This window comes from Vulpes lagopus, chromosome 1 (genome assembly GCF_018345385.1).
Source record: "Vulpes lagopus strain Blue_001 chromosome 1, ASM1834538v1, whole genome shotgun sequence".
Lineage (NCBI taxonomy): Eukaryota > Metazoa > Chordata > Mammalia > Carnivora > Canidae > Vulpes > Vulpes lagopus.
Window position 1 is genome coordinate 87527384 of NC_054824.1, and position 27868 is coordinate 87555251.

A 27868-nucleotide genomic window follows, 5' to 3' on the forward strand; every position below is an offset into this window, starting at 1 on the left:
CTGTTCACTTTGTTTCACAAGCCATTCAGGCTCTTCCTACCTCCTCCGTGCTCTTCTCTATTTATTTCACAGATGTCACTGAGGTAGGTAATGTGGTTCAATCCTGAAGAATTTAAAGGAGGAAGGGAAGTCTTCTACATGTGAAGATATTCCATCCCTGATATGCACAAGAAATGAAGACGTCACCTGGCATGCTTGGAATTGGGAAACTCTTTTGGATGTTTGTCCTAATCCCACATCTGGCCATCTGGAGTATCAACGGTAAGGCCCTTACGTAGATAGTCTCTTGTTTTATTTCCCAGGGGGTATTGGAGGACATGTTTTTGCTTGCAATGTTAGTAGGATGTGTTCTTTCATGTCAAGTGGATAGTGGTAGATAAAACCATATGGTAAGATTCTCTCACTGAGCACATTCTAGAACATCAACCAGATAAGAACATGATTTTCAAGTCATGGCTTGGTTGATCTTCTTAATAACATATTCTGACAGTAAGGAAAGAGAATTGGGCGGACATTATACATAAGGTACCAATGTATCACTACCTGGAGCAGAAATGCTCTGAATGCCATCCTGATGATGACTGATTAGCTTGTCTTTTTGAGATGGAAGCAAGGAGAGTGCTGTAGTGTTCAACAGGGTGGGTGTTAGACACCTGGGATTACACCGGACTCTGTGGTTACTCTTGAATAATGTCACTAAATAGAATTGTGCTATTCCTCAGTGGGGTGTGTGCCTGGAGAACACTGAACGAGAAAAAAGCTTAGAGATCTAGGATCCGAGCATTCTGTCATTGTTTCTATCAGACTGAAAGGAAATGGTTCCTACTTAGGTGTCATGTGGCACAGAAAACAGCTTGAGGTCTGCATAGATGATGCGTGGCCACCTCTGCAAAGATTTTATGTAGGCAAAAAAGCAATGTCTTTCTTCTGGTGAGTCCATTTACTCCCTTACATCGACACAGGGGCCCATCTATTGGAAAGAGTAAATAGCTAGCAGAAATTTCTGATTTTCTCAGGTCTGAATTCTAACATTCAGCCTTGTTGTCCCCACAAACACACATACTCTAATCAGTGTGTATGTGCTGTGGTTTTTAAATCGGAAAATATGGTGATCGAAATCCTGTAGAATGTCATTCTAAGTTCTGGAACTGTGTGATTTGGAATGTGTCTTCATGATGCTAGGATGGCACACAACCAGGTTCAGAATAAAAATCCCCAGTCACCTAAGCATTTCTGTGTGTGCAAGTAATTTGGTACTACGTTGATGAGATGCTTAGATGACTGGTGGGGTTTTTCATTTTCCATCAGACACCCAAAATCACACAGCTTATAACTGGAATCAAATATTAAATAGAACTCATACCAATTTGAAGAGCACATAAACTATCCTCTGTGAAGTGGAGGAAAAGAATTTTCAGAGCTATAGCACACTGGGAGTGGGGTACAACTTCTACTGTCTCACAATGTGTTTCTAAAACCAGACTGGAAGGTTAGGACTGGGTTCATTTACTGACTCTGCCACTTACTGTGTGACCTCGGTCAAGTTTCTTACTCTCTCTCATCCTTGGCTTCCTCATTTGTAAGATAGAGATAATAGTTGTACCTAAAATATGGGCCTATTGTGAAGACTCTAAGTGCAATAATATGGGTGAAGTGCCTGATATAACAAGTGCACATAATAAAAGCTAATAAATGTCAGTAGGGTTTTTGCTAATTATTATTTCCACCAATAGCCCCCACAAAATTCAGTTAAATGGGAAATAAGTGTTAATACTATCATTTAAAATACTTGAGTTTTTAAAACTAAAATATGAATAAATAAAATACACAATACAGTTGACCCCAACAATAGAGAATAAAATTATTTGGGAAATGAAATGGAAAGCCTCAGACAAAGTGCCAACCAGGCATATTATAAAGCAGATTGAAGCATTACTTATATTAAATTTAAGATATAGGTTGAGATAAATGTTTGGTGAGATTTGTTCTTCCAGATAGCTAATGGCTCCATTCCTTAAAACCACATTAATTTTAACCTATTTATCTTGGGGATTTCCTGTGATTTGCTTAATTACTGAATTCATTACATTGGTACAGTTCAAAATGCTTGAATTTTTCATTTTTTAATTTATAATTTAGTTTTTCTTTAATCCTTGTAGATTTTTTTTCCTACTTCACTTAAAAGCAATATGAGATCTGTGTGCCTCTTCACAGGAATGAGGCAACATCTATCGTAAAGTTGGAAAATATGTTATATTCTCTACAAATTTCTTGCTTAAGGTCGTCCTTTATAATAAAATTATGTTTGCTTGCTTTTTGTGTTTCTTGAAACAACTGAAGGAGCTCTGCCCCTTGGTATCTGGCTATAATTTTGATTCCTGCCCTGATGAAAGTAATAAAGGTGTCAGTACCTTCCCTTCATGGGCAGATGGGCAGACTATACTGGGAAGACCTAAGCTGCAAGTGGAAATGCATCACCAGGAGCAGCTCCAGCTGCAAGGCTTTGGACCACTTGTTCAGTTGAGGATCAACCAAGGATTCCATCTTCAAGCCGGCAGGAGTATTGCAATTAATGTCTGCATACTACTTGGCATTAATATGATCTGAAATGAAGGCGGTAGGAAATCTTTGACTGACCACTGCTTATTGTTACAAAAAAAAAAATCCTAATCTGGTCTAGTACCAGTAGACACTTAGAGTTTGGCTCCATCAAGAACGTGATAGTTAGATCTGAGTCTCCCCTCGGCTCTTGTCTGTGTCCTTTCTCCTTCATTGTGATAAGTCCATTTGGTCCATGGTCCCATACCCCACATCCTATTCAGATTGTCACTTCACCAAGAACTGGCCATATCCTTGGATCAGAGCAAAAACAGGGCAGAAAATGCTCTGCACCTACCTACCATTTTTTGAGGTTCCTGTTTTGTAACACAGCATCTTTATCAGGCTTATTTCTATGGCTCTCTTTGTTCCTACTGAAATGTGTACCTGGTATGCTAGAGGTAGAGTTCCGTCTTCTGCTAAATGCCTGTATTGTTATTACAAAAACGCCTTCCATAAAATATGAGTACCTTTTATATAAATTCTAGGAAAACATTCTGCAGCTAAAGGACTTCCTGGATTAAAGCATAAAAAGTTTACCTGCTGTGCTGAGAAGAGCCTTGAATAGACTTTTCTAACTCCAAGGAGCTCTTTAATTAATTGTTGCTTCCTTTCTCATGCTATCAAAATTTCCTCTATTGCAATCTTGAAGTCAGATACCATTTATCTTGCTTCACTGGGGCTTTCCTATCTAATTTTTAGTATTTGTGAATTTTGTCTTTACTGAAGAGTTCTGAATTGTTGAAGGAAAAATGTTTACAGGCATTCACAATCAAATTAAATCATTTTTTTTTTTTTTTTTTTGCTGTGTTTCTTGGAAAGGTAGTGCAGAGTGGTTAGGACCAGGGACTCTAGAGCCAGACCGCCTGGATTACTGTCTCATCTCTGCCATTTACTGTGACTGTAATCTCTCTGGTTCTGTTTCCCCATCTAACCAACGAGGGCAATATTGACGCTGATCTTATAGGGCTGTTATATTAAGTGAACTAACTCTATAAGACATTTAGAATACATTAATTCTAACCTTTATATCTTGAGGATTTCCTGTGATTTACTTGATGCATCATTAAGTGCTGTGTTACTTCAGCTAATAATTTTTTTTTCTTTTAGTCCAAAATTTAATTAGCTTGATAGTTCCCTTCAAGTAGGATTGGGAGACCATCTCTCATTTGGGGTTGAGAAAAGTTGTCTATAAATAACTCTTGATATTATTGTCTACAATCATCAGCAACTACCAAGAAATAATAGCAAGGCTTTGGCCATCATGTGACTTCAGTTACATTGCCTCTGCAACCCATTCTATCATATGCACCTTGCTTCACTTTTCTAATATTCTCCATTCCCTTACCTCAAAATAAACTCAATATTACCCACCTACCCTTTCATGGTCATGGCCTCTGATTTACATGCTCATCTCTACAGAAGAAATTACTGTGTGCAGGTGTCTGCTTGTGGCACATTCAGGACCATCGTTCTTGAATGCTCAGAATCTGAGTTTGTCTAATTTGGGGTTCACTTTGAACAGAGTTTGAGAGAGTGTCAGAGGGCCCATCTAGGCTAGTCATAGGGAAACCTCAGGTTTAGCTGGTGGAGCTAACTTCTCCTTTTCTCCTTCCTGTTAGCCATATTTATCTTGTGAACACAACCTGGAACTCACATATGTCAGTGGCAGCTCATTGTCCAAAAGTGGCTATAAGGCAGGCCGGGGCGCTTGGGTTCTAGCTGGGAGGCTGTGGCCCTATTTTAATTTCCTTCTACCATATTAAAAGAGGAGAATTAATTATTGGAGGACAATTGACAGTTTCTGCTTACATGGATATTGTTAAGTACCTTCTAAGGCTCTGAAAAAGCCAGTGAATCTCACTGGGATCTCTGTGGTAGAGTGTAGTAGGAAGTAGAAGTGGACTTTCCCTGTGTCTTTGAGGTAACACATAACCCATGCTTACCCTGAGCATCACAGGTAACCACATTATCACTAAAGGTAATATTAAAAATACTTATACTGATTTCTTTTTTTTTTTATTTTTTATTTTTTTATGATAGTCATACAGAGAGAGAGAGAGAGGCAGAGACATAGGCAGAGGGAGAAGCAGGCTCCATGCACCGGGAGCCTGATGTGGGATTCGATCCCGGGTGTCCAGGATCGCGCCCTGGGCCAAAGGCAGGCGCCAAACCGCTGCGCCACCCAGAGATCCCCTTATACTGATTTCTGATACAGTGACAATGGCTCTCTTTGATGCTACTGGCCACGGCTTCTAAGGTATGCTGTACTTTTTCTTTTTCTGAACTACTTTTCTTCCAGAACACAATGTGATAAAGGTGAGGGGCCTAGCATTTCTGAAGAACAGCCCCTCCCCCCCAGTAGCAGGCACTCAAAGTTCTCTGGAAATATTGTCTACATTGTCAAAATGAGTCATTGTACCTTAGGGCTAATTAAACTGGCTAAAAACGTTTACTACGCCACAGAGAGAATTGCAGAATTGGCCAACAAATTCTCCACTAGATACTCATTCTTATTGATAGGGTGGGCAGGACTCTGCCCAGAAATGGAACATATGTGAATTCTTTGGCTGGAGAGACAAAGTCAATGACCAATAGGGTAGAACCACAAACAGACGTCTTTCACTTGATAGCAAGAAGTGAGAAGTACTGAGAGAAAGCTTGAAAAAGTATCCAAACACAAGGGACTTTTACTTCCCACCTTTGACCAAGGCCGGCCTTGCTGATTAGTATAATACTTTTATTTTTATTTATTTTTTTAGAGGGGTGAAGGGGCAGAGAGAGAAAAAGAATCTTAAGCAGGCTCCATACTTAAGACATGGGACTTAATCTCATGAGATCTTGAGATCATGACCTGAGCCAAAATCGAGAGTCAGATGCTTAACTGATGAACCAGCCAGGCGCTCCCAGTTAGTATAATTCTGTAGGATTTCATCTCTCATACAGACGGACATTTCTCTATGGGATATACTGCCTTTTTGAAGTCTATTATATTTGTTGGCCAATGTATATACCAGTCATCATGCATCACTGCTGATTCTTGACCCACTTGGGAATAACTACTCAGAGCAGAAGCACTTGAGGTGGACCTCCTAGTTTCTCTTCTGTTTCTACCACCTGCAGGCTTTTCTCAACTGCTGTGTCACTTCCCTAAATTCATCTTAATAAATAATAATAATACCTGTATCTTTTTTTGTTTATTCCAAACCAAACGTAGAGCTAAGAACTCTTTCTATGTGTTCTCACTTACTTCCACAACTGCTCTGACAGATAAGAGCTATTGCTTTGGAGTTAGCCAGGCCTGGGCTCAAGCCTTGGTACTGACTTTGAAGTCCTATTAGCTGGTTGTCTTTGGCAAGTGGCTTAGCTTCTCTAATACTTGGTTTCTCCAACTTAAAAATTAAGATAATAATTGTAAGTACTGAATAAGATTTTAAGGGTCAAATGAAACAACATATGTATGGTACCTAAAAGTGAAAAGCACATAATAAGAACTCAAAAATACTAGTTACGTCCCTATCTTCCTCCCATCAGGAGGATCCGGGGTGGGTAGGTTCTGCAGCACTTTGATAATGTGAGGTGCTGTGTGCTTGTGAGCAAGTGACAATGAATGTAAAGCGGTGATTCTGGAGGTGATCTCCCAAATGTGACTTATACTATCCCTGTGCTGCCTGCCTGACCTGATGACCACTAACGTTCTCTGTGGGTCCTGTCTTCTAATATCTCAAGGAGAGTAAGTGGCACAGGTACTGTGTAAGCTTTGCTGACTGTTAGACAAAGCTATGGCAAATACTAAAATGACTATTTCAAGACAATACAATTTTAGACTAATCCCAAACTTGTGTAAAACCAAGAGATACATGGCTTAAAGTCTTACATTGCTCAATTAAACTAGATTGAAAAGATAGTCTAGAAATTTTCCCCCAGATAGTCATATCACAGAATGAGAAATTCTAGCCCTAGAAGAAATTGCCTCAAAGTGTGCTAAATAAATACCACATGAAAGCAAACTTAAAGGACGTTTTCACATACGAGCATAACGAGATTTTTAAGGAGGAAATGGTAGTAGAGATGATTGTGAAAATCCTCTCAAATTTCCCATTTCTTGTCCTTTGTATTTTAAGCAAATGGAATGAATTCAGATTTATAGTATGCTCATTCCTGTTGTGAAGTTAATTCTTTAATCTTTTCCAGTTCCATTTCTGCTAAAGGAACTTTATGTGCATGAGCATCTTTCTCTTTCTCTCTGTATATGTGCAGGCTTGCACATGTGTGTTTAGACAAGGAAGAGATGCCTAACCCTGTCTAAAGACCAATTATCAGACAATAACCACAGAGAAGATGAAAAACCTGAACTATTATTTCATATTAATTCTATGTCTTTGATCTATATTACACGGCATGTTGTTTGTCAGGTAGACATACGTATCTTTCATCTCATGGTGGGGACTGAGACTCGGTCAGTTTTCATTGTACCCCTGAGACTGTGACACAGGATTGGGCTTAGATTACCAACCGTCAGTCTTTACAATAGAAGCTCTGTTGTAACATTGCATACATATATCAAGTTTCCCAGGTATTCCTAGCACTTCTGGGGATATCTAACTTACGTAATAGGTTTGTTTACCAGAGAGTTAAAGTAGTAAGTTTAATCCACATTACATCATACATTAGATTAGTGGTGTCTGTATGTCCACCACCTTCATCTCATGTCACCACATTTCTGATTTTCTGAGTCTACGCCAGCTAGCTTATGATGAGCAGTGTGCCACATGGGCTTCCTGATGCTGTGCATGTGATTCCTTAATGTGTCCAGGTAGATGTCCTTCCAGAATCTTGGATGTGTGATTACATGGCTGCTATCGCTGTGTGTGAATCGGCTTTGACTTTGTGCAATCCATTGCATCAGGGGGCCCTTGAACCAAAACCAATTTTCAAGGCAATAGATATTTGCTTTCCTTCCCTCGTGGTCATCAGATCTCCCCTGCTGTCCACCATGCTGGCCCTCCACAGTAAGACAGATTGTACCACTGGCATCCTCTGAGGGCTTGTTTTCCTTCTTAGTCTGAAGACTCCTCTCCTTCTGTAGCCTCCTCACCATGTATCTGAAGTTTTTGGGTTCTTTGCGTATTGGTCTCTCACATTCTCCTCTGACAGAATCTAAAAAATCCTACTTCGCGCCACAGAAAATTATTTATGTATTAATATCTTTCATGATCACTGTAGTTTTCAAAAATTATTTATTGACACTTTTATGTTTAACTCTGTCTTACTTCAAATTAAGGCAGTCTGCATTCATTACAGTCATTCATTTCTTTCAGTAAATGTAACCATTGTGAACTTTCCATTCACGTGTAAGAATTTTTCAATGGAGCAAGAGTGAATCTCAGTTGAGATTTTCCTCAGGTGCCTGGTCTTTAAAAATAAGAAATAATTGTACTTCACATATGATTCATATTCATGAAGCTTTTTTTTTTTAAGAGCTAATAGGTTTTAGAAATTATCTACCCTCCCTGACTCCTGATGGTATTTACACCTGCAGGCACACTTGCTCAACTGGAAGATATGGGCCATTGGAGTTGTTTGTGGCTGGCATACCTTTCTGATTGGCTGATCCAGGCATCTGGATGATCACAGAGTAGCATTTGTTAAATATTTTGAATATCACACCTGAGTGGACATAAATCAGGCCTTCCCACACTATATACTTATAAGGTCTGGTTTTTCTTTAGTGGTTATAACTTAACCACTCTGGGGTATGTTGAGATGCGTACATTCTTCACTTCAGTGCCCTGTAGACCACCTTGGTGAGAGCTCAGAGGTGTCTACTCTGCTCCCTTAGTGCATAGAGAACATTATTAGTCAGAGTTGTGAACAGGAAATTATTTTCGTCCTGAGCTCTCTTTGAAGTCTCAGGCTACATCAGGCCTTCTTCCTTTCATACTAAGTTCCTGCAGAGACAAGTACTATCCTATCCCATCAAGAAAGTTGTGAATATGATAGGAAGACAGATGCATAAGCACATATTTAATTATAAAAGAATGCCACACGTCATGCAGAACAGCGTGGGACATTCATGGAGAGAGGGGGATGTCCCTCGGACTTGGGTTATTGGAGGGTGGGGGAGGGGTGAGTTTGCCAAAGGAAGCAGGGGCTAAATTTCATTTGATGAATTCTGGACATTTCCTGCAGGCTTTGAAGAATCTCTGAAGGGTTTTAGGCACAAAATCCTGAGACTGGATTTCCATTTTGAGAATGCAAACTGTGACAGTGATGTGGCAAATAACTGGGGTTGCGGGAGGGGGGCGGGACAAGGCCAAGCTTGGAATGTAGGAGACTAGTTGGTGGACTGTGACAATAATCCACATGAATCAAAATAAGACCCAAATTAAGCCAGTGTCATGGGAACAAATTTGAAAGATATCTTGGATGCTGAATCAGTTCAGCTTGATGACTGATGGAAAGGGAAAGGAAAGAAGGGAGAAACCAAGAGGGCTCCCGTGTTCTGGCCCTGTCATAGGTAGGTGATGGTATTGTGATAATAGAAGGTGGAGCAGATTTGCCCCAGGGTGGGTTTGGGACTGGAGGGGATTCATCCTCTTTCTTGAAGCCTTTCCAGATTGACCTAGCCAGAGGGCTCTTTCCCTCTAAGAAATTGGAAAACTCTGAGGGATTGTATCTTGTTTAAAAAAAAAAAAGTCTGAAGGGAAAATTAAAGAGCGATAGAGGTCTCTTTTTGCATTCCCTTTGCATTAGAAACTGTCACCTTACTAAGTAGACATAGAGTGAAGGCCCCATTCCTGGGACATTATCTGTACAGAATTTAAAAACAAATAAAGCTACTTTTAATTATCACCTCGTACCAGCAATTCTGAGCAATAGCAGCAATAAAATACTCCTCCTCCTAAAAATATCTTTGGTCTAAATTCTAAATAATTGCTATAGTTACTGCTAGATTTTAATGATACGTATGTTAAGTTCCAAATTAACACATTTTAGTACTTCCCTTTTGATAAACATTGCATTCTACACGAAAGCTAACTCAGAGAACTTCCCAGTTACAGAGTTGGCTCTGGACACACAGATTCATGTATTTGTTTCATGGGTAAATTTATAATGTTTATAATATAAATAAATTAAATCACCTGAGCTTGCTCCAAGCAGTTTGGGTCTCTGATACCTGTGCCTCTACATATTCTTTCATTGCAACATAGATTTTAAATAAATAACACCGCAGTGACTATGCAGCCAAAGAAACAGAATGGGAACTGTTTCATCGCTTTCATTTTATGCAACCACTTTGAATATTTATTTGTTTAAAATCTAAAAGTGAAGCAGTACAGACTGTGCGGTGTAATTTGTTTTCAGGTATGAACTTCAGTTTTGAAGTTTTAAAACTTCATGTTTTATTGAATAAGTTCTATATGACTGAAATGTTTTCTACTATTTAAAGTGTTATTTTAAAATTAAATGAATCAAAATAAAACTTCACATTCATGGTACAATTTAGTAATTGCCTAAATTGTATCTTTTGTAGAATTTCGGTTTTCATAAAATTCATTTACTAGTTACTGGAAAATTATTTATATAGACTACAATATATGACTAAAGGATCAAAGTTCACACTGTTTAAGTAGTTACAAAACTATCAATTAAACAATTGTGTGCCTTTTCCCTTTTTTGATTCTAAAGTTTTAAAAATATTTTTTAACATGCATGGTTTTATATATGAAGTTCCATGAAAGGAAATATTCACTGTCTATGTTTCTTTTCTGGCCATTTTATTGTTACAACTAATAATCTCTGAAAACATTTTTCCATAGAGAGGAGGCGATTGCTAGAAATGGTGCACTCTGAGCCTCAAATATGCTAGATAGGCCCTCGTCATGGAATATGCGTGCTGTAATAAACAGTCATGATTTTCATAAGGAACTTTAAAATGTGAGTCTTCCAAAACTTCGAGTGACTTAAAAACGGATAGGGTACTTCATCAGAGGAAAGCCTGAGGATAGTAGAGGTTTCATCCTTCTACTGTGTATGTTTATTTGAATTACTTTTAACATTGAAAATTCCCCACCATAAGCTATGAATGTTTGAGAACAACAGCACGAACAACTAATGTTGGCTGATACATCCATCCAAAAGCAACTGTGATCCTCACCTCTCTTTAGAACATGTTCCTTTAACAAGACAAACCCCTCAGGGCAGCTTTTGATTTCTTGAATGCCATAAAATAGCCATACATAATTCAGGACAAGCAGCCAAGTGTCAACATTCCTGTCCCACGAGGAATTAGAATTGTGCCATTTAGCTCTGTGTAGCATTCCTGCACTACAAATATCCGTTCGAGTCTCAGGGGGATGCAAAATGTTAATACCCTCTTTGTACAAAGAGCGAGTACTCTTGATGACTTTTAATGCCTGTTGGCAAGCCTTCATTCATCTAGTCATTCCTCCATTCAAGAAAAATCTCTGTGCCAGACAATGAGACAGCCAGTGATCCTCACCCTGCTGATAAGAATATGCAGGAACCACAGCGATGTTTCCATAATGCCATTGGGAGTTGGTGATGTGGTCAGGACCATCAGCTGACTCTCCTCTCCACCCCTGTTCTGTGTGCTCCCCCATGCACATAGCCACATGGGCTGGGACTAGAAGGAATGTTCACTCGTGCTACTAGCACTGGGTGACAGACTCATGGCTAAATGGAAAGGCGACACAGACTTAGAGCTGGTTTTATCATGTCAGTCACACACTGCTAGAGGTGAAGTTGTGGGTGTGTTTGTATAGGGGGGGAAGGTGGGTAAGAATTTTTCTATTTTCATCCTGTTTTACAGAGGTTGAAGACCAGTGAGACTGGGTGGCCATCTCAACATCACATGACGTGTTAGTATTTGAGCAACCATGTTCGAATGAATATTCTAGTTTTTAGCTATTTATATGACTTTTATAAATTTCCCAAAAGAATCAGGCTCTGTATTTTCTCATGGTGAATAAGTGAAATTTAAACATGGCCCACCTAATGCTTACTGCATTTATTCTGAAACAATCTCTGGTCTCTATGTCACTACATGAGCAACCCATGATCCAAGTGTGTGTCAATTCCCTGAATCTGCCATGAGATTCCTGGCTTCTCTGCCTTTGCCCTTCCATGTCCTTAGTCTGAAAATACGTCCCCTGTCCCATTCACTACTCTATCAAAGGGTTATGCATTCACTTAGGTTCAGCTCAAGTAGAGCTTTTCCATTAAGCCTTGTCCCCATAGTCCCAGCTGAGGTTAGCCCTCTACCCACCCAAGCAGTTTGCACCACGTTATAGTGTCATTTCATTCTCCCATCTGTCAAGCGTCTTTATCTCCATTAGAAGGCAAGCCTTTTGAAGGAAGACGTCATGTCTTACTTATTTCTATACCCCCTAACAACTGACATACAGGGTCCCTCTGAACCCTGCTTTCAGCTCAGATAAATTTGAAGAGAAAAAAGAGTGGTAAATAGTAAGTTTATTCTGGGAAAGTGACTATGTTAGTTAATTCTTGTCTCATTTAAATGCTGAGCTCCTTGAGGGCGGGAAGGTCTTTGCCTATAACTATCTCATTGTTTTCCACCATGTTGGCACCAATTTCTAGGCCCCATAAACTCTGACTGACTTACCCAAGTACATGAAAAGGGAAGTTAGGAGGCTGAGGTAGTCTATTAACTTTAGGGGGAGGAATGGAGTTCTGGAAATTTGAATTTCACTTGGCTTTTCTGTTTCTGGTCTCTTCACTTTCTTGTTGTAAGTCTAACCACATCCAGGTGTTATATTGTTAGGCACTTCCTTTTGGTAAATCACCCTTTCTCTTCAAGTTTTTGAAAACTTCATCCTTATAACTTGGCTTTTAGCTTGCTTTCATTTTTATTTTGAATTTTTGGAAGTGACAGAAACATAAGTCTTAAAGTAAACTTGTTTGAAGTTTCAATGCATTTATAAATATAGAAATACTCACAAGTTTCTGAAAGTTCTTTGCAGTTCTCTATCTGGTTTCTGGAAACTCAGTGAAGTTTCTGAACAGAAGTTGATGAGATGTGAGCAGAAATCATATAGTGAGAGGCTTTTTTGGAGGTTAAGAAATAGCTAAAAATGAGACTATTTATGAGGATAAGGGTGTAGAAATAAAGTGGAACATTAAACTAAGTAAAGCAGCATGTGAAAGGCAGGGCCAAAAGCTTCCCTCCACCTAATTCATCCTTAGCCTGCTTTGTCCTTAAAAGAGAATTTAGGCTATCATCTCAATTATGCTTACATGAGATGGTACATTTGTTTAGAGGAACCATTGAAGGTGAGTGTAAGAAATTTATGAAGGGGATGTATTGGATATATTGCTGAGAAAGTAGTTCAGAACAGGGAAAGACAAAGCCAAGAAAAAAAGAAACATGAGGATGTAGGAAAAGGAACTTAAAGAGAAAACACTCTCAAGACCTTAACTTTAATGGAAAAATAAAAAGGTATGAGCCACTATAACATTCATAAAGGAATCTGGCTTATTGTAGTTATTTTGTTTTACCAGCACTGGGAGTCCATTCAGTAGTAGAATATTCTATGATTTATATACACTCATGATGCAACTGATGCAAAAAAAAAATTAAACAGTTGTCATAAATTGGTGCTATTTCTCTTGCTCACGTGCATTTGTCTCCAAAGGGACAATATAATCCAACAATTAACAGAGAATGAATACTTCCACATACATTTACATTTAAAGTAATTGAGGTTTGACCCTTTGGAGGACAAAATGTTTTTTGAAGTGACCGTTTCTGATGAATTCTTTGTAAAATAGATTGAACTCTTCTCGGTTTCAAAAAAAAAAAAAAAGATATATTAAGCCTAATTCAAAATTTGTTGTTGATTCAATCTTCTCAGTATAATTGTGACTCTGTATCATATAACAATTATGCTCTTAAGCTAATTAGGCAGTGATAATGGAATTGTAAGGATTATGTATAGAGTGAGATGAGTTTGGATTCCTGCAGTACCTATTTTGCTGTTTAGTGAACACTTCTTCATGTATCTTGGTTCCCAGTTACATCCTAAATATTGAGGTTCCAAGTAAATACTTTCATGGTAAGTTAAAAGAAACAGAACTTATTCAAAAATATAGTTTTAAAAATTCTTTTTTCTTGGCTGCAGATTTTTTATGCAATTGACAATTACTAACAGAAGGTTCATAGAAGATAACAGAAAATTCATTTCCAGGAAAAAGCTCTCTCCACCAAAACAGAGGGAGACAACTTCCATTATGTTAGGCCAAAAGGCAGAACTTCCAAAAGAGGTGCATCACTGTTCCTCCTGCCCTTTCAGAAGACAAAACATTCGGGTTATGTCAGAACATCCTATCATCCAACAATTATCTTGAGTTGCATGTGTTCTACATAGAAAAAGTCATGGAAAAAATTGCAAGACAGCGCTAAGGCCTTTGAGAAACAAGTAAAGAAAATTTCTAATTTCAAGTATAATAAGGAAATAATTGTCTACAAAAGTTCCTCTCTCCCACTTTTTGGAATATATCAGAACTAGTAATAGAAAATGTGATTACTACTCAAGAAACAGTAACAGAGTAATGGTTAGTGAATTACAGAGTAATGGATTCTAGTATTAGTTTGAATGCTATTAAGCTATTAGCATATAACTTTAGGCAAATGTTTTCCTACATCTGTAATATAGGTTTCATAATAATAATAATATATATATTTTGTTGTGCAGATTAAATGAGTTCAAATACTTAGTATGGTTTAACAGCCCCTGGAATATAATAAATTATTATCATTATTTTTTAAAGATTTTATTTATTTATTCATGAGACACACACACACACACACACACACACACACACAGAAGGAGAGGCAGAGACATAGGCAGAGGGAGAAGCAGGCTCCATGCAGGAAGCCTGACATGGGACTCGATCCCAGGTCTCCAGGATCACGCCCTGGGCTGAAGGTGGCGTTAAACTGCTGAGCCACCCGGGGTTCCCTAATGTTGGAATATAATAAATTATTGACTGAAAATTGCTTTTATTTTTTGCTACTATTGGAATAGCCACAAAATAATAAAACATTTCATAGCAACAAAAACGATCAGTAATATTTTGGAAATTGACGAATTTTTTTTTCAACAAATACTCATTGTGTGCCTACTATGTACCAGACACTCTGCTAGTAAGGGTTAATACACTGAAAAATGTTATCCAGGAAAATTATAAAATCATATTTGAGAAGTCTTTGGCAGAAACTGTTGGTTGGCAAATATCTGGTCTTTCTAGAGCCTATTTGATTTTAATTTTGTTTTTATCTTTCAGGGGAAAAAGCATGTAATGAACAACTGTATGTAAAGAGATATTCCGTATACACTGTCTCAGCAGGGAATTCATTTGCTCTGAATTGCCCTGTGGAATACTGTACTAACAGACCTAACGTGAGCTGGTGCAAGCTTGAAGAAAAATCCTGTCATCCTCTTGACTATAAACGTCAGAATTGGAATGAAAAGGGGAATATTTCAGTGTTTATTCTGCATTTTAATCCCCTGCTGCCTAGCGACACTGGGTCATACCGCTGTTCTGCAGATTTTCCATCTGGACATGTGGAAAGCAATTCAGTAACCATTAATGTGACAGGTGAGTTCTACAAGACTATCTCTTTTTTTTTTTTTTTTGCCTGTTTTAAGAAAAAGGAGCACCCAGATTCTCAAACAATTATGTTAGATACTGAAGTCATGTAAATCAGGGGGCTGCCACACTCCTCAGATTGTGATCTTTGTGAGCAAGTGTGTGTGCAATTTTGGGGTGGGTGAGGTAGAAGAAAATAGAGAAAAAATATAATAAACGCTATTATGCTTCTAGGGAATATAGCATTTATTCTATAAATCCAAAAGTAGATCACTGAAAAATAGAAAAAATTACCAAGTAAATACCAATAGTAGTAGACAGTTCTCTATTCTTTGTCCTCTTTTCTTTTTTCTTCCACTTACCAGTCCTTCACTTTTATTGATAATAAATCCTTGAAGTCATATCTGTGGTGTTCAATTATACATTTGTTAGTGATTCGTAGATTGCATAGAGAACAAACTGTGCACAAATAAGCCTGACTCCCTGATGAGTTTTGAGGATGTTTATAGTTTTAGCTGCCTCCCCAGTGCCTCCCAGAGGCCCTCAATAGGCTCAAACATCAGGTTGAGGTTAAGTTGAGCAAAACCAAACTGAATAAAACATGGACAGGAAACAGAGTAGAGGAAAATAAATGAACACGTTTGATTTATGAAAATCCCACATACCAATGAAGATGTCTGCTTTTGCCACTTCTATTCAACATTGAATTAGAAATTCTAGCCAGAAGACTTAGGCAAGAAAAAAAGAAATAAAAGGCATCCAAATTGGAAAGGAAGGAGTGAAACTATCTCTATTCACAAATGTCCTGATTTTATATATAGAAAATCCTTTAAAATCCACATAGCTACTAGAGTTAATAGATTAACTCATCAAGGTTGTATGATCAGCTAAAAAAAATCAATGGTATTTCTAAACACTAGCAATGAACAATCTGAAAAGGAAATTAAAAAAAAAACAATTCTGTTTATAGTAGCATCCAAAAGAATAAAATACTTACAAATAAATTTACCTGGGAGGCTTAAGATTTGTATACTGAACAAAACATGCCTGAAAGAAATTAAAGATGTAAATAAATGGAAAAACACGCCATGTTCACTTTGAAAGACTTAAAATTGTTAAGATGGCAATATCTTCCAAAGTGATCTACAGGTTCAATACAATTCCCATCAAAATCCCAACAACCTTTTTTTTTTAATTTTGCCTAGATGAAAAAGATGATCCTAAACTTTACATACAGTTGCAATGACCTAAATAGCAAAAAAAAAAAAAAAAAATCTTGGAAAAGAAGAACAAAGTTGGAGGACTTGCGCTTGTTTGTTTAAAAATTTACTACTCAACTACAATAATCAAAAGAGCGTGGTACTGCCATAAGAATAGGTATGCAGATCAATAGAATAGAATTAAGAGTCCAGAATAAATCCATACATCTTTAGCCAATTTACATTTTTTTCTTCCAAGATTTTATTTAAATTCAATTTAGTTACCATACAGTATAGTATTAGTTTCAGGAGTAGAATTTAGTGATTTATCACTTACATGTAATACCTAGTTCTCATCATAATAAGTGCCTTCCTTAATGCCCATCACCCGTTTAACCTATCCCCCCACCTATCTCCCCTCCAACAACCCTCATCTCAATCTCTACAGTTAAGAGTCTCTAAAGGTTTGCCTCCTTCTCTATTTTTATCTATTTTTCCTCCTTTCCCCTATGTTCATCTGTTTTGTTTCTTAAATTCCACATATGAGTGAAATAATATGGTATTTGTCTTTCTCTGGCTGACTTATTTCACTTAGCATAATACTCTCTAGTTCTATCCATGTTTGTTGCAAATGCCAAGGTTTCATTCTTTTTGATGGCTGAGTAATATTCCATTATATATACTAGAATATTATATATATGAATGGAATATTCTATATACACACCCCATCTTCTTTATCCATTCATCAGTTGGTGGACATTTGGGCTCTTTCCATAATTTGGCTATTGTTGATAGCAGTGTTATAAACATTGGGGTGCATGAAACACTTTGAATCAGTATTTTTGTATCTTTTGGAAAAATACATAGTAGTGTCATTGCTGGGATGTAGAGTAGTTCTGTTTTTTATTTTTTGAGGAACCTCCATACTGTCTTTCAGAGTGGCTGCACCAGTTTGCATTCCCACCAACACAGCAAGAAAAGGTCCCCTTTCTCTGCATCCTTGCCAATATCTGTTGTTTCCTGAGTTTTTAATTTTAGCCATTCTGACAAGTGTGAGGTGATTGATCAAGATAAAAATCTTCTGCACAGCAAAGGAAACAACCAACGACACTAAAAGGCAATCTATGGAATAGGAGAAGATATTTGCAAATAACATATCCAATGAAGGGCTAATATCCAAAATCTATAAAGAACTTATCAAACTCAACACCTACAAAATACATAATCCAGTTAAGAAATGGGCAGAAGACATGAATAGACATTCTCAAAAAAAGTCATGCAAATGGCTAACAGACACATGAAAAAATGCTCAATATTACTCATCATCAGGGAAATACAAATTAAAACCACAATGAAATGGCCAATTGACTTTTAACAAGGCTACTGGACCCATTCAATGGGAAAAGGATAGTTTCTTCCATAAATGGTGTTGAGAAAATTGGATACCCATATACAAAAGAATGAATTTGGAACTCTACTTCATATAATATACAAAAATAAGTAAAAATGGATCAGATATTTAATAAGAACTAAAACAATAAAAGCTGTATAAAATTTTAATACTATGTTTCCTTAAGGAAAACGTGGAAGTAGATCTTCATGATCTTGGATTTGTCATTTTTTTCATACAACATCAAAAGCATAGATACATAAATAAGTAAATTGTACTTCATAAAAATTTAAAACCTTTAGGATGCCTGGGTGGCTCATTGGTTGAGCCTTTGGCTCAGGGCATGCTCCCAGGATCCTGGGATCAAGTCTCACATTGGGCGCCCTGCAGAGAGCCTGCTTCTCTCTAGAATGCTTTCTGGAGAAAATTGCTCTTGATAGAGCAATTCACATACTGAGGTATTGAATTTTTAAAGAAATATTACTTTTTTAACTGGCAAAATAAATGATGAAAAAAAAGCAAAACTTGCAAAACATTACTCCTAAGATATTAATTATACTATGAAATATACAGCAATTGAACACTATTAGATTATTTTATATAATGTATAATAAAATTAAATGAAGGTTCCCTGGGTGGCTAAGCTGGTTGAGCGTCTGCCTTTGGCCCAGGTCATGATATCAGAGTTCTGGGATCAAGTCCCACATCAAGCTTCCTGCTCAGCAGGGAGCCTGCTTCTCCCATTCTCTCTGGTGCTCCCCGTGCTTATGGTATCTTGGTTGCTATCTCTGTCTCTTTCTCTCAAATAAATGGATAAAATCCTTAATTTAAAAAAATAATTAATTAATTAAATTAAATGCAGTGGCATTGAGTTCACATTCCTTGGTAAAACAGCCTTCTTGTGTAATTCTGTTTTCCTTCATGGGAACCAATCCCCTTCTGTACAAGAGGGAGGAGTTTAGCCAGTGTCAGGGGCAAGCCAGTAATGGCTTCTGACGTGGAACTGTCTCAGGGGTATTACTGTGTCTCCTCTGTCCCATAGTGGGGTCATTCCAGTCACTACAGATAGTGGCACATGAAGGTGCCTGTTCTAGGAATCAAGTTGGGGCTGAAATTAGGATCAACAATCTGTCCCTCTTGGGGAGATGGGGGCCAAAGGGAAGAGAGGCAGCTTCTCCCTGGAACTCGGTTCCTTGGCGGGGATACACTTGTTAGGATCACGCTGGAGATGAGAGAGAAAGAGAGAATGGTGAGACGTGAAGGGCCTTTGAAGTTTCCCTTTGGAGATTTCTATTCTCCTGACTTTGTACTCTCCTAAATTTCCTATCACTTTGTGAATGAATGCTCCTGACCTGAGGGGATTCCCAAAGACTTCGCTTTGGCCTTCGAATCTTATCTGTCAGCAACCTGCAGTCTGGGATTGCCTCCTTCCTACAGCTTCATGAGTGTCTCAACCCTTCATTATCTTCCTTCCAAATATTCCAATCAGCCATATAGACTCTGTGTCTTTAGTGTTTTCTCTGTTGGTTTAGCTCAGCCAAATATCTTCCTAATATACTTAATTTGCCTAATGAATGGCTTCCATGATGCCACTCCTCTATTGAGTCTTTGGCAGAGCATCCTCAGGGCTTCTAATGTTGGGCTCACACTTAATGAGCACTCAAGGCCTTCCACAGTCCATTGCCACCTGCCTTTCTGGAGTGTTTCTGGACTCCACTTCGAGCCTTTGCTCCAGCCCAATAGCTCTCCCTGCCATCACATGTCTTCGCCATGTTCCTTCCTATGCTGCTATCACCACTCATCTGCCTCCACCTCCCCCAATTCTACTTTTCTGTCGAGCCCAGCTCATTTCCCAAGTTCTTAATGAAGCCTTCCAGAGTTCATCTTAGGAGAAGTGATCTTTCTTTTCTGGCAAATTTCATGCCATTTAAGGTCTGTGCCTTTCATTTATCAGACATTTTCTTGTACTATAGTAATGTATGGAAATGTTTCTTTTTTCCGTTGGAAATGTTCTTTATACCATGAAGAATTATAGTGTCCTGGGAGGCAGAAACTGTGTTTTTTTTTTTTTATTATTTAAATTCAATTACTTGGGGCACCTGGGTGGCTCAGTCAGTTAAATGTCTGCCTTCAGCTCAGGTCATGATCTCAGAGTCCTGGGATTGAGCCCCGTGTTGTGTCCCTGCTCAGTGGGGAGCCTGCTTCTTCTTCCTCCACTGCTCCCCTTGCTTGTGCTTCCTCTCTTTTTCTCTCTGTGAAATAAATAAATAAATAAAATCTTTAAAAAAATAAGTAAAAAAATATTCAATTACTTAACATATAATGTATCATTAGCTTCAGAGGGAGAGGTCAGTGATTCGTCAGTCTTATATAACACACAGTGCTCATCCCATCGCGTGCCTTCCTTTATGTCCACTACCCAATTACCCCATCCCTCCAACCTGCTCCCCTCCAGCAACCTTCAGTTTGTTCCCTATGATTAAGAGCTTGTCAACGATGATCCTTTTTATAAAAACAATGTGGAGATATGATTTTTAAAAAATTCCATTTTCTTCTCTTGAAATATCTTTCTTAGGGGCTATTGGAAATTTTCCTGCTTTTGTATCTGACTCTCCTTTTCTTTTTATATTCAAGTTAAGAACTGGTCCATGTTTTAAAAAAGAAAAGAAGAGAATAAGTTAAGAACAGGGTTTTGGCAGAGTCGAGACTTGATGCTACCGGGAAAGCAATATTCTCCCAGAATGAAGAAAAATGCTTTGCAAAGCAAAGCTCCAGGAAAAAAGTTGACAGAGCTGGGAAGCAGTCCTGGGAATGCACATTGGCCTGCAACTCCATCCTCTCCAATATGCCCTTGGTCAGTCCCTGATTAGGAACTTCACAAGGGCAGATGGTCGTCCTCCCAGCAGAAAAGTGGGGATGGTCTGAGTGGGCAGGAAGTGGGAGGCACAATCTGTTTCAGAATGATACTCAGCATGTCATCAGACACACCCTTTTCTTGTGGCCTTCTATGCCCCATTAAGCACTTGTTGAATGAACATCTTGTTTTTTTTTTTCAAGTGTCAGAATGTGTCATAGAGGCTGTAGTCTATCCTTATACTTAAATAATTGGGAAGCAGGAATCAAAGCAGACAGACAAAGATTGTGTTGTATTTAGTCTTTCATCAGGCTTCAAAATAAACCCAGAGATTTACTTTGTGTCCATAAAGTGCCACCCAGGGATCCCAAGTATTATTTTCATAATAATTTCAATTCTTTATCTGGATTTTCTATTTCAGAATGGACTCGAAATAATTCAGAACACCCTCTACTAAGTAAGTAGCAAAATAGTCCAACAAAATTAAGAACACTAGATTATTTGGTGGTCAGAGAAATAATAGAAGTTGCATTTTCGTAATTGAGTGTATTTGTTTGCATTAGGTTATCTATGTGGGAACCTTCCTCCTTATTTCTATCTATACCCTTCCCCCAGACAGCTGTGTTGGTCATCTCGGTAATGACTTGGCTGCTGTCCAAATCCAAGCAGCAGCTGCAGCATGAACAATACAGCATTTGTTACCACTCTGAATTATCTAACCACTGTTTTCCTACCCTCAGTAGCTCCTGACCACCTTTACCTCAAACCAAACACATGTGGAAGTAAATAGAAAATGATGTTAATATAATGAGAAATAAAAATATCCTGTGTAAAAAGTCAGCATATATACAAAATTAATGATGTGTAATGTATTATATTTTTCTATTCTGCTGTGATTCATGTTTCTAATTTTTTTTTTTGTGACCTATTAAGTTGTTTCATGACTCATCAATGAATTGCAACCTACCACGGACAAACAGAACCTTGGTGGAGGTTAACATTGATCATAGCAATGAGCACCAGCTCTATGTCCAGCAAAGCACATTTGGCAATAACAAAGATATCTTGGGATAAGAAAAGTACTTAGAATTTGGAGATCCCAAAGAGTTATGAGACCACAAAAAGCCATTGTGTGAAGGCAACTAGAATTTAGTATCAGAAACATGTTGGCTTGAGTCCCAACTGCAACTCACTAACTCTCTGACCTTGGGTGATCTTGGAACAATAATACTTTTATCAAGGCATGAAACTGGATAAAAATAAAGTCTTCCTTACTTTCCTTTAGTGGTGAATATGACAGTTAAATAAGACAATGTCAATGAAGGAGCTTGTGAAGTGCTTTCTGAGAGCAGTTTATGGGTATTTTTGGAGGGGATTAACCCTCGTAGAATAAAAAATTCTTACAAAAGATGAATTATAACCCACAGCCACCCACATATATATGCTCATCAATAAGGCAAGATGTGAGTGATGACAGTGAGGCCCAGGGTTCTTGGGGAAAGCTTCCAGAAGAGAAAGAGAAGCTGGAAATATCTCCTTCATTTAAGTTGTGATGATGCAGAAGGGATTACTGATCCTATTATATCTCCAATTTCTTAACTGTCTTTAGCATTGACTCACATTTCAGATACAACCAGTGCCTCAGGACCACCTTCCACAGAAGTGATGGGGAACAAACATTGGATGCTTTATAGTTTGCTTCCTTTGGGGGCATTGCCTCTTCTCATTACCTGTTTCTACCTATTCTGCTGCCTTAGAAGGCACCAAGGTGGGTTTTATTTTCTACCTGCTGCTATGTGCCAAACATTTGGGGTTCACTTATTAGGGTTGATTAATTTTTAGTTGGCTCCTGTTGTTTTCTTTCCTGATATCCTGTGAGGAACCATGGATAATATCCTCGGGGACAACTCATCCTTCTACCAAAAAGACAGATGGGTTAATTCAGGTCGCTCCCAGTCACGGTGAAGCATGGTCATCACAGCACAGTGCTCCAGGCAGGGGTTGTGATTAGGAGGGCGGACTTACCCATTCTACTTAGGTGAATCTTTTTTTTTTTTTTTTTTTTTTTTTTTTACTTAGGTGAATCTTAAATTTATGAAACAAGAAACTATTCTAAACTTTAAGGGTATTGAAAAAGACCTAATCTCTCAGGTCAATTTGTCTGATTTGAGTTAGTCTCATCCCCTTTTTCATAGCCACACCACATCATGCCATCATGCCTTGTCTCAATGAAGACCAAATGTCCCCAAAAGATACCGCCACTGGCATGCAAAAGGGGGGACATGGGTGGGGAAGCATCCCACCTATGCTCTAGACACTGAACTCCAACCTAGCAGTCTGATTCTAGAACCTATATTCTTACCACAACCTTAACTTACAGGCAATTGGGGAAGAATTTTGTGTTGTTCTTTACTCTTCTTGGTTTCTTATTTTTTGTTTTTGAATTCCAGCAGAACAAAAGAAGCCTTCTGATACAGCAGGAAGGGAAATTAATGTGGTATGTTCTATATGTCTACTAAAACAAATGCAATCTAGGTTATACCATGTTAACCTTAATATATTATTTCAAATTTAATAAGGCTGTGGAACACTTTACCCTGCACCCAGCATAGCTGTCCAAATGCTCTCTATATATTGACTTAACTTTATAAAATGTGTTTATTTTACATTTACCTCCATCATGGCCACCTTTAAACAGTTCATGTTTAAAATGTTTCAACATCTTAGCTGGTGTAATCAGAGGAAGGCTGAACAGGGCCCTGTTGAATTTTCTTTTTAGTGGAGCTTGGATTGTTAAAATTCTTTGTATTGTAAAGATTCTTCAGGATTAACAAAACTCATAATAAGTGGTCTTTGGGAAGAACATGAGTGGCAGTGTAGAACTGAAGGAGAAAAGTCAGAGACTGGATATAAAACTTTGCCTCTCTTCTTGAGCTGTTACGTAACTTCAGACTGCTCGTATATTCTTGAAAAAATACCTTAAAGTCTTTCTGGGAGAGAGTTGAGAGTTAATGAAAGAATGAACTGTATATTATCTCATAAAGTGATGTGTGATTTCTTCATAGATCACAAGCAGATAAAGAAGCATGACCATATGTATAGTTATTATGCAAAACTCTCTTGTAATGAATGTGGGCTCATCAAGGAGGAGACTTCCCAGACAAAGCAAAGGGCATTTTGGAGGCAGGATCAAGTTTTCCCACAAGTTCTTTGAATATAAACTTAGGCTTTTTCTTTTGGGTTCAATGTTGTGTAAGTATTGGAACTCAAAACAAACAAAATGAGGCAATATATTTCTGAAAACATTTTATGGAATGTCTTCAGTTGAAAACAAATAATCATATATTAGGCAGTGCAAAGGAACCTGTGTGTGTGTGTGTGTGTGTGTGTGTGTGTGTGTGCATGTTTCAGAGTGTAAGGGTAGAGATGAAGATGTAGTAAATTTCTCAAAAGTTCCAGAAATGTCAAAGGCAGATATAGCCAATAATTTTACATACTATATTAAATGACAGACTTCCCCATCAGGTTGCCCACTTTTAAATCAAACCAAATACATTCAACTTTGTAAACTCCTATTAAGTTTTTAGTAAGAAGCAGTAGGCAACATTTTGTTGGGGGCTATAGTTCTGTTTCTTCAAGTAGGAAAATTTTCTTTAAAAAATTTGTTTATTCATGAGAGACACAGAGAGAGGCAGAGACAGGGACAGAGGGAGAAGCAGGCTCCCTGCGGGGAGCCCGATGCAGGACTTGATCCCAGGACCCCAGAATCATGACCTGAGCCAAAAGCAAATGCTCAGCCACTGAGCCACCCAGGTGCCCCAAGCAGGAAAATTTTCTTAAATGTTGTTTTTTTTCTTCCTGTAGTGAGAAACAATGAATTACATTCTGTTGCAGTCAGAACTGAGATCCATGAAACCATTTTAAATGATAATCTAAATAGTTTCTTGTTGAAGTTAAGCCCAGGTTGGTTAAAATGTAGTCATATTTCTTCCTGTGTAGGCTGAACAAATTATTTATGATCTGAAGTTGAATTCAAGAGGTATTCTCTGTGTGTGTAATTATTCAGGAATCTTATTTTAAGAAGTCCGTGTCTTTCACAGGAATTCAGAGCTCTGGTCCCATTTGAGTTGCTCAGCATTAAAGAAAATAAGGTGATGTCATGTAGGTCTCTGAGACTAAAGATTTGGGCATTTTTCAGCTGAGTCAAGAGACTGGATACGGTAAAACTTTGTCCAATCATCCAGCCTTAGTGTTATTTTCTGGGCAGCTACCTTACTGCCCAGAAAGTGAAGGAAGCAGGATACTCAGCAGCTAATGCTCAGCTTCTCAGGATAGGACCATACATGCATATATGGAGGAATTTTGCCAAGGAGCGGCAGGAGAGGTACTACTTCACATATAAAAGAAGGACAACAAAGTTGCCTGACAAGGCATGTAGACTGTCAAAGACTGTGAACTCGATGCCTCCAAGGAGTTAGACCAAACTTCAAGAACATAAATTGACTGACAGAACTGGGATTTAAAAATTGAAGTAACAACTTTTAGCATTAAAATGGGTCTCTTCAATAAATAAATAAATAAATAAATAAATAAATAAATAAATAAAATGGGTTTCTTCATTTTTATCAGGCAGGGTTCTTGAATAGCTGGAACTGTTCTGTGACTTCAAAAGTGACTAATAATAAAGCATAAAATAACTACTCGGGAGGAACATAGTGGCTTTAAACCTTTCATCTTTTAGCAAGCAAGAATCTGCTAGTTGGTGTCAGCAGTGAATATGAGGAAGAGTAAATTATTTCTGCTGATGCATTGGTTCAATTTAGCATGTACTCATAGTTTGTTGATTGTATGCACTATTGCATCCTTAGGTGGTAGTTAAAACAATCTTTTTTTCTCTTATAGGTTGATGTTCCCCAGCTCTTTAGAAATGAGCAAACTGAAGCGGGAACCACGCAAAATCCCCAAACACTGCCATCAGGGACTAGTACTTATGATAATGACCCTTGGCTTAGGGTCCAGGAAGAGACTGAAGTTTATTCTAACCCATGTCTGGAGGAAAACAAACAGAGCGTTGTTTATGCCTCTCTCAACCATTCTGTCATTGGAATAAACGCAAGAGAAGCAAGGAATGTGAAGGAAGCACCTACAGAATATGCAGCCATATGTGTGAGGAGTTAAATTCAACCCTGATCTCCAACCAGTGATCACTGAACGATCAGCATGTCGACACCATTATCTGAGCCCAACAGAATGTCAAATAATATTCTTCGACCTGAGAAGTTTCACTTTAAGAAGGCTCATGTTGGTGCTTAGGTCTTAAGGGTCCATAGGACAAATGACCAAAGTTTCTCTCGGAAGTTCTGAGGGAACTTTTTTATATTACAGCCTTGAACAACAACACAAAAACCCTTCCCTCCAAAACTGAGTGATATTATGAGTAGCAGGGTAGTAGAACATTTAAACTTAGCTACATCTTACCCAATGTACAAAGTTAATATATTTTTTTGAGGATAAGAGACACATGTAGGCAAGAGAGATTTGTGTCATCTGGATCAGCTCACTACACTCTCTTGACAAAGAATGTCCCAATTTGACTAACTAACCATCAACAAAGTAATAATAGTATGTTTCTGGTCATTCTTCCATCATGAGAAAATTCCTGTCAATCTCATACTGGGGTTTCTTAAATGTAAAGAAGAAATCATTTCAGACTTGATATAAGAAAAGAATAGAAAGAGCAAATTGTGCAATAAAGATGTGAAATACACCAACTAATGTAGAGTAGATGTTCCCCTTCCCTGACAGACAAATGGTTTTATCTACCCTGTTACACTGCTAAGCAAACATAGGTATTAATGGAGTAATTAATGTGTGGTGCCTTTATAAACAAGGTTTTGACTCAGTGTTTGGGTCACTTGGACTAATGTATATAAATGTGATGTAATGCTGCTGAATTAATATACTTGTGGGTGTCTAAATAAACATAAAAATCAGTTAAAGTAAGTATCGTCAGGCAAGTGCAGATAGATAGCTTAGACAGCTTCATGGTTGACCTGATAGCACAATTAATGGAATAGAGAAAAGTCTGGAATATTTAGTTGGCCAGTACAGGTCACCAAACTTTCATTAAGCACATCTGTATCTTGCTGCTCTTCTTACTAAAGAGTCAGGGAAAATCATACATAGCGAAGTGGTATAGCTTCATAACAATTCGTTTTAAAATATTGTAGTTGCAGCCACTTGAGTACAGCAAGAAGAGGTGGTTTTAAATTTTCTGAATTTCCAGAGTACTTGAGTCTAATTATTTCATAAATAGCCTACAACTTTATTCAACAACTTGAGGCTATTAGGATTCTCAGGTGCTGCTACTACATAAGGCAGTAGACCTCGTACAAAGTGGGCAGCAAAGGTTGGGATCCATTGGAATAAATATGTGAACTTCTGCACAAATGAATGTGGTGTGTGTGTGTGTGTATGTGTGTGTGTGTGTGCGTGTGTGCGTGTATTAGAAAGAAGACTAGGTGACTTACAGAAATGGTAAGAAGAGAAACTGACAAAATGGACATTCCATATTGGTTTCCTAAAAAGTTCAAGATACTAGAGCAAATGGGTCATTAAAGAAAATATATGAAAATAATGTTTGAAATGATGGGGATAAGAGTATGATACCTCATAAAATTTCTCATGCCGTAAAGATAAAACTGAGATTTTTGTGGTGGGGCTTCTCTTCCGTAACAATAGTTGCATTAAGATTTTGCCCCTTAGATTGGGATTATGGGCATTGGTTTAGAGTCACTGTTATCTATCCAGTATGATAGTGCTGTCCCTGGAATTTTGAGCAACTTGCTCTAGGGGGGCTCTTTCAGCCAAGCTGCATTTTATAGGCAACTACATAAAAAGATATATTAGAATAACTGTTTGCGGTATACTTAAATATAGAAACAGGAAGTATGGGAGGATACATTTAGCTGCCCTGATCAGATAAACACACAGCTAAAGAGTTCTTTCATAATTTTCTTAAATTTAAGCAACAAAATATTTCTGTCTATTTTTTAGGATATTCTTAGCATGTCTTATAGTAAAGATAATGTTGGTAATGATTTCATCTCTACAAATGATTTATTCTTACATTTGTACCATGCTGCCACAATTCCAAATCTTTTATGTTTCTATTGCTTCTTAATAAAAGGT

At 37.9% G+C, this 27868-nt stretch overlaps 1 protein-coding gene across 2 annotated transcripts; it reads left to right on the forward strand.

Annotated features, from left to right (window-relative positions):
• On the forward strand, positions 1–27868 carry BTLA (B and T lymphocyte associated). 2 transcript variants are annotated; one of them, XM_041732812.1, is made up of 6 exons: positions 1–261; positions 14929–15243; positions 21099–21134; positions 22305–22445; positions 23128–23174; positions 25580–27868. In XM_041732812.1, the coding sequence occupies exons 1-6, from the start codon at positions 174–176 to the stop codon at positions 25853–25855; spliced, it is 903 nt and encodes a 300-aa protein (XP_041588746.1). In that variant the 5' UTR covers positions 1–173; the 3' UTR covers positions 25856–27868. The 2 variants fall into 2 exon arrangements, with proteins under 2 accessions (XP_041588746.1, XP_041588830.1); XM_041732896.1 differs by having other exon boundaries at positions 23131–23174.

Excerpts from the sequence above, each read along its gene's own strand:
- BTLA (XM_041732812.1), top strand. The coding sequence starts at position 174 with ATGAAGACGTCACCTGGCATGCTTGGAATTGGGAAACTCTTTTGGATG. Across the intron at positions 262-14,928 it reads GGCCATCTGGAGTATCAACG|GGGAAAAAGCATGTAATGAA; the intron begins GTAAGGCCCTTA and ends TTTATCTTTCAG. Across the intron at positions 22,446-23,127 it reads CTGCCTTAGAAGGCACCAAG|CAGAACAAAAGAAGCCTTCT; the intron begins GTGGGTTTTATT and ends TTTGAATTCCAG.